The following is a 6,616-nucleotide window of genomic DNA, read 5'->3' on the forward strand; positions in this document are numbered from 1 at the left end:
TATTTTTAGTAACCATGGCAACACCGTTCATCGAAATCAAAAACCGATACACAGAATTATGTATCTTAGTGTAGTCTACTTGTGTGCCAAGTTATATTGAAATCAGACCAAAACTGTAGGAGGAGTAGCATTTTGAAAAATTGTTTACAGACGGACAGACAGACAGACGGACGGACGACGGACACATTACTATCGCATAAGCTCTTCTGGTCTCTGACCAGTAGAGCTAAAAACTGTAAAGATTAATTAATTCAAACAGGATTCAGTGGCCAAAGCAAGTAGATAATGCGATCTGCTGACCATTCCTTTGAGGTGTCAGGTTTCAGTGCGTCAGCACACGTGTGCTATTATCTCGGTCAAGAAAATTGTTGGGCGTAATGTTTACAACTTGTAATAATGGCTTCTTAATCAGTTTGTTAAGTGTATTTATTCGAAGAATTTTATCAAACGATCTTTATTATTTATAATTATAACAAGGTATAGTAATTGATTGAGACAATTTTATTATCATAAAGTGCTTAATTCTGGTAATATATTATTTCAGATGCCACCCGTTGTTTTAAAACGGCGACATAGCCTAAAAGGGAAAAATATCATTCCCATCGTAAGGAAAATGAAAACAACAGGAAGGGTAACATCATTTGCAAGAATGAAAAGTAATATATGCATGGAAGATATGCCCCGCGGGGAACTAATCTCGGCATTTAGGGAACTCACAGGGGAGGACGAGAAAGAAATTTTGGAGATGGCACAGAAGGAGGCGACAGAGGCTAATCTTAGACACTTATTGCATTATGCAATTATTCAGGCTAATGAGGTCGGCCAGCCGGCCGCCCAGACCTTGCAACGTTTGGTAAGTGCTTGTAGAGATAAGATGGTCATTGCTGCGTGCACGTGGCAGCCGACTAGCTGTCCTGCGATACTTGTTATCAGCATTCCGGAAACGAATTCTTGTTGTTGGTTTTGATATTAGATACAACCGGAAGTTATTTTAGAAAATAGAAAGTAGAAACTAAATTAAGGTTTACTTATTTGTGTGACTATTAGCCCACAATACAGGGCCGATATGGAACAATCGATTGATATTTTGATTTACTTATTAGGAAACGGAAGATACTGTCAACGAAGACCGTGAGGATGAGGTGCCTCAGACTAAGAAAGCAAAAGTCTCACCGACAGCAAGTGCAACTACCACCCAGACAACCTAGAAAGAAGTTGATGCGATAAAAGAAAAGGTGAGGCTTTTGGCAAACCAAAACGATCCAAGCGAAGCACTCATCCTGTTAGCACTGGATGAATTGGCCAAAACGTCCAGATCGGCTAAGATTGACGATGCTGATATATATGAAGAACTGTACAGACAGGCCTCGAGAAATCAGGGGAAAATCAATCTAGTTACTTTAGTTTTAAGCGTGATGGGGGGTAAAGCATCAGATGTAGTGGGGAAAGCGTTGATAAAATCAAAAAAAGAACAAGAGGAGACTAAGGAATCAGATAAAGCGAAGAAATCGTCTTCCTCTCCTCTTCACAATTTGTACTCTTCATTCCCACCCATGCCATTAATGATGCCCTACCAACCCCAGGGATATAATTATGGATACATGTTTAATCCTAGTTATCAGGGTTATAGGCCAAGGCACAGGGGGCGACTCAACCAGAGTGTGTCAAAACCGATAGGACCATGCCTTTATTGCGAGTCTATGGGCCATCTCATCAAGGATTGCATAAAGTTTAAGGCGATGAAGCAAAACAAGTAGTTTAAATGCACCAATTGTGAAATATTTCTCCAGACTGAACAATTACTTTATTTTATACTTTGTTAGTGATAAATGCAATATCACATGTAGAAGAGTTGTCTGGTTTTTAAAGAACATTTGTGTACTGTCATATTTTATTAGATAATTAGTGCAATGGTTTCATTTTAATAAAAGACATCAATAGTAAGCTTACGAGACTTGTAATCAGTTAAATGTTTTATTTTAATAAAAGAAATCAGTAGTAAGAGACTTCCTTTATCAGCTCAGAGAGACTAATTCTTTTGTGGACTTCGTTCACATGAGCTGCTAAAGTGGGGTTTTCTTTTACCCTAGAGTACCTCATGTAGGTTTAATGTATCTACATGGAATTTGTTTTGTAGGTAACTGTCACGTGTAGTCCAGTTCTTCCAAATTGGGAACGAGATATACAATTTTGTCTAGATCAGGAATTGGATGACATTCGGGTAAAACCTACATGGGTAAAACTAGGGGAAAGAAATCCCTCCTTGGCAGCTCATAGAGAATTGGCAGAAATACAACTAAGAGATCCAGTACACTTTGTGTCAGGACAACTTCATGAGTCTGCTACCCACTGGGATAATCTCTTAAAGAACTGTACAACAGATCAATCAACTTTAGTGTCCAATTTGTTAAAAGATGGAGTAGATATACATCTTTTTTTCCGCACCTTTAAAGGACATTTTAAAGGACAATCATTTAATTCTGAAAAACCTCCAAAACAGTATTTTCAAAATTCAAGTCATTGTAAAAACTTTGTTCCATTCATAAAATCCCAATTATTAGAGAAGATAAAAAATGGTTCCTTGCGTGTGATAGGGAAATTGGGTCAATGTGAATTGCCTCACATTGTGATGCCATTAACTATTGAACCCTCAAAACCTCGCTTATGTCATGATGAGCGATATTTGAACCTTTGGATTAAAGATAATCCATTTCAACTGGAAACACTGAAACACGCTCACCGTCTCATCCAGAGTAAAGATGAAATGTTTTGTTGTGATGAGAAATCTGGGTATGATCATGTTAGGTTGCATTGTAATTCACGAACATATTTTGGTGTTCAATTTGCTGGTTGGGTATTTGTTCATACTACTTTGCCTTTTGGGTGGAAGGCCTCACCTTTCATTTATCAAACAATAGGGATGCAAGTAACTAATTATTTTAGAAGTCTGAGAATTGCAACACTACAGTACATTGATGATAGATTTTTTGTATGTCCTAGGGATGGGAAAAGTGATCAAGTCATTCAAACAGTGGTAATTGTTTTGGAGACTCTTTCTAGGTTAGGATATACTCTAGCTTTGGATAAGTGTCAAGTGCTTCCATCAACAAAGGTGAAATACTTGGGGTTTGTGATTGATTCAGAAAAGCAGGCATATGTCTTACCAGAGCAAAAACTAACTTCATTTATCAGTTTGCGTGAAAAAATTCTAGATGCAGATACAGTAGATTTGACTACTTTGCAGCGTTTCGCTGGAAAATGTATTTCCATGAATCTTGCAATTCCAGCTGCAAAGTTGTACACAAGGGAAGTCAATCATGCAATCTCAAAATGTCAAAAAAAATAGTAAGGCTATTCAGATAGATGAATTTCTTAGGGAGGAGCTTGAACATTGGAGATTTTTGGATAATTGGGAAGGTTGTGTTAGGTGGCGTTCAGAGAAGCATGATCAGCTTTATTTAGCAACAGATGCCTCATCTTTTCGTTATGGGGTTACAGTTTTGTCGGGAAATCTAAAAGGTGTTGCTTTTGGCGACTTTTGGGAGGAAGGGGACAACAGGCCCATACATTTAAAGGAAGCTGAGGCATTACTTAGGGCTGTTTGGTCATTGGGATTGGAAATTAAAAATCATCGGTTAGATATTTTAACTGATAATAAAGCTGTATTATACTCTTGGCGAAACCAAGGTAGTAGGAATAGAGATCTTAATGGTATAATGAAACAGATATTTCAGTATGTGTTTGAACATAACATTGAACTAAATCTGGAATATGTTCCATCGAAAGAAAATTTGGCAGATGAACCATCCCGCTTGGTAGATGTTCAGGATACAATGTTAAGTCGGGATACATGGGGAAAAGTTGAGTATTTGTATGGTCCTCATACAGTAGACTTGATGGCTTGCGACTCAAATGCTATGCTAGATGCACTAGGTCAACCATTAAGACATTTCACTCGACACCCATCTCCAAGGAGTGCGGGAGTGAATGTGTTTGCTCAGGATATTTATTCTGAGGAGAATCCCTATGTCTTTCCCCCCTTTGCCCTTATTTTTCCCATATTAAAGTTTCTGAAAGAACAGAGAGTTAGGGTTTGTACTTTCATAGCACCAAAATTTCAGCCTACCCCAATTTGGGAGGCTTTCCTTCACAGATATGCAAAACACTCTGTGTGTATCGGTGTACAGGGTTCTGTAAATGTGTTGCGTTTCCCGTCAAAGAAAGGTTACAGTCTAAATAGCGAGGGGTTAAAGTGGGATTTATATGCACATCGTTTAACATTTTCCTGATTTGTTTCAGGAGGAGAGGGATATTGACCTGGGTGCAATAGACGAAAGACTTAGAACACTTCATGAACAACAGCAATCAAAACAGTCCATTAGAAAGAGAAATAGCATGGAACAGAAATTCATTGGATTTCTTCATGCACTTCCACACTCCCCATCAGTTATTGAGGCATCTCCAAAAGATGTTTGTAGATTCTTAGTATGGTGCGACAGCTCTGGAAAAACAAAACTTCACAAAAATGATTGCTATTTTATTGGTCAGAACCGATGTGATATCTGCGGCTGTAAGACTGTACAGTCTTCTAATACTTTAGCAGTTATGGTTACTCAGTTAGGGCATATTTTCAGGAGATATGGTAAAGGGGGCACTTGGAATGATATTCTGAATCTTGGGAATCCTGTTTTTTCTCCTTTGGTTAAAGAATATGTTACAGCTGTAAAAGAGGAACAAGCAAAAGCAAGGATCTTGCCTAAGCAAATAAAACCTACCAGGTATGTTTATAGGAAAAGTTAGGTCTATAGCTTCGCTTATAGAAGATCAATTAAAATGTTTGGATTACCATTGTTCTTTAAGAGAGCAATATACTCTGATACGTGATCAAGCAATGTTTAAGCTACAGTTCTTTGCGGGTGATAGGGCATCCGATATTTTGGTACAGGAAGTGAAAGAGTTACCAGATAAATCTGGCTACGTTTTCAGTCATACATATAGTAAAACTTTGAGGGGTGGCGATGGAAAGAGTAATTTGTTTATCATTAAGAGATGTAAAGATACCTTAATTTGTCCTATATCTGCTCTGGAACAATATTTCGCATTGTCCTCAAAATTAGGTTTAAACTTGTCAACAGAATTTCTTTTTCGTCTAGTGACAGAGGGTGGGAAAGTTCTAGATACACCCGTTACATATTCTGCTATATACGAGCGTTTAAAATTTTATCTTCAAACTTTGGGAATAGATGAGGGTGAAACACCGCATAGTTTACGGGCCGGTTGTGCGGTCACGTTGGCAATGGGTGGGGAAAGTGTACAGGAAGATAGTGTCATGTCTCACATAGGTTGGTCAGGTGCAAAAATGGCTGATTATTACTCGAGAGCAACTCATCTAAATGATGCTTGTTGCACGGCAGAAAAACTGTCTTTGTTAGTTTCAGACAATGAGGTAGAAAACATTTTTAAGCAATTTGGTGATTTTTCGAACTTTAAAAATCCACTTATGGAATGATAAAGGACTTTGTTGATAATATTTATGTATATAACTTAGGATATTATTGTGATATTTGTTAATAAATATGATAAAGGACAATACTTTTAGTTTTCTTTACGAGTATTGGGAAGAAGTGCGTGTCTTAACAGTATGGACCTGGTGTTGGAGATCTGGAATCGATCCATTTTTGACCCAATACTTAATAGAGCTGCGGAGTGAAAAAATTAAGTAACGAAACTGAGGATATGTAATTATCCTCAGTGACGTCACGTGATTGAGCGCAGCAGCGGGGTTCTTTTCATGCCAGATTAGGAGGGACAGACTTCAGATTTAAAGAGAAAGTACAACTGTGGGCAATTCGGTTATTTTCCCACCCACCCACCCTGATGTCTGTATATTCATTCTGTAGCTCGATCTCATTTTTGACCCAATACTTAATAGAGCTGCGGAGTGAAAAATTAAGTAAAGAAACTGAGGATATGTAATTACCATGGCCACAATTATTTATAATCAAAAAACAGATATAAAAATAATTAATCTTACCGTAGCCTACTTGTGTATGTCATCTTATTGGAATTTGACCAACGCTGTAGGAGGAGTAGCGTTCTGAAAGAATTTCAAGAAATTTCTGTTTTTGGTACTCGTTGCAACAACTCTTCTTGAATTAAAAAAAAATGTACAGACTGCCTTCCTGTGCATGTACCAAGTCTTAATTAATGAAACCCAAAACTGCAGGACGAGTGAAAGAATTGAGCAGACAAACACACTTTAGCAGAACATAAACTTTTCTGATCTTTGACCTGTAGAGCAAAAATATGTTAAAACATTAAGCTTAAAAAAAATGACGGTCCACAACGTCCCCTTAAACCTTAATTAAATTCTTTTCACGTTTGTATACTGTCTGTGACATTGGCCACGGAATATACATAAATGTGTTTACAACATCATTTTGTTTGGCTCTTGTTTACAATATATCTCCGAACTCATGGACATGTCCGCACGAGCGTTTCAAAAATATTTACCTAATATACCCCAGCTGATGCGAGGTTTTAGTTTTACATTCAATGAACTGATTAAACCACCAAATGTAAACAATGAATTGTAAAAGGAGGGGGTTGTTGACCG

At 37.6% G+C, this 6,616-nt stretch overlaps 1 protein-coding gene across 1 annotated transcript; it reads left to right on the forward strand.

The window, feature by feature from the left end:
* The first annotated feature begins 251 nt into the window (after positions 1-251).
* On the forward strand, positions 252-1,949 carry LOC133189995 (uncharacterized). Its single transcript, XM_061325456.1, has 2 exons — positions 252-853; positions 1,104-1,949. Exons 1-2 carry the CDS (start codon positions 545-547, stop codon positions 1,206-1,208), a joined length of 414 nt encoding a protein of 137 aa, XP_061181440.1. The 5' UTR covers positions 252-544; the 3' UTR covers positions 1,209-1,949.
* Positions 1,950-6,616: the final 4,667 nt, after the last annotated feature.

Source organism: Saccostrea echinata, unplaced genomic scaffold (genome assembly GCF_033153115.1).
Source record: "Saccostrea echinata isolate AGI-Se365-2 ecotype Australia unplaced genomic scaffold, CSIRO_AGI_Sech_v1 ptg000020l, whole genome shotgun sequence".
Classification (NCBI taxonomy): Eukaryota; Metazoa; Mollusca; class Bivalvia; order Ostreida; family Ostreidae; genus Saccostrea; species Saccostrea echinata.

What these genes read in the sequence shown, in the direction of transcription:
- LOC133189995 (XM_061325456.1), top strand. Translation starts at nt 545, where the DNA reads ATGCCACCCGTTGTTTTAAAACGGCGACATAGCCTAAAAGGGAAAAAT. An exon ending in CCCAGACCTTGCAACGTTTG is followed by an intron (nt 854 to 1,103) that starts GTAAGTGCTTGT and finishes TTTACTTATTAG; the next exon opens with GAAACGGAAGATACTGTCAA.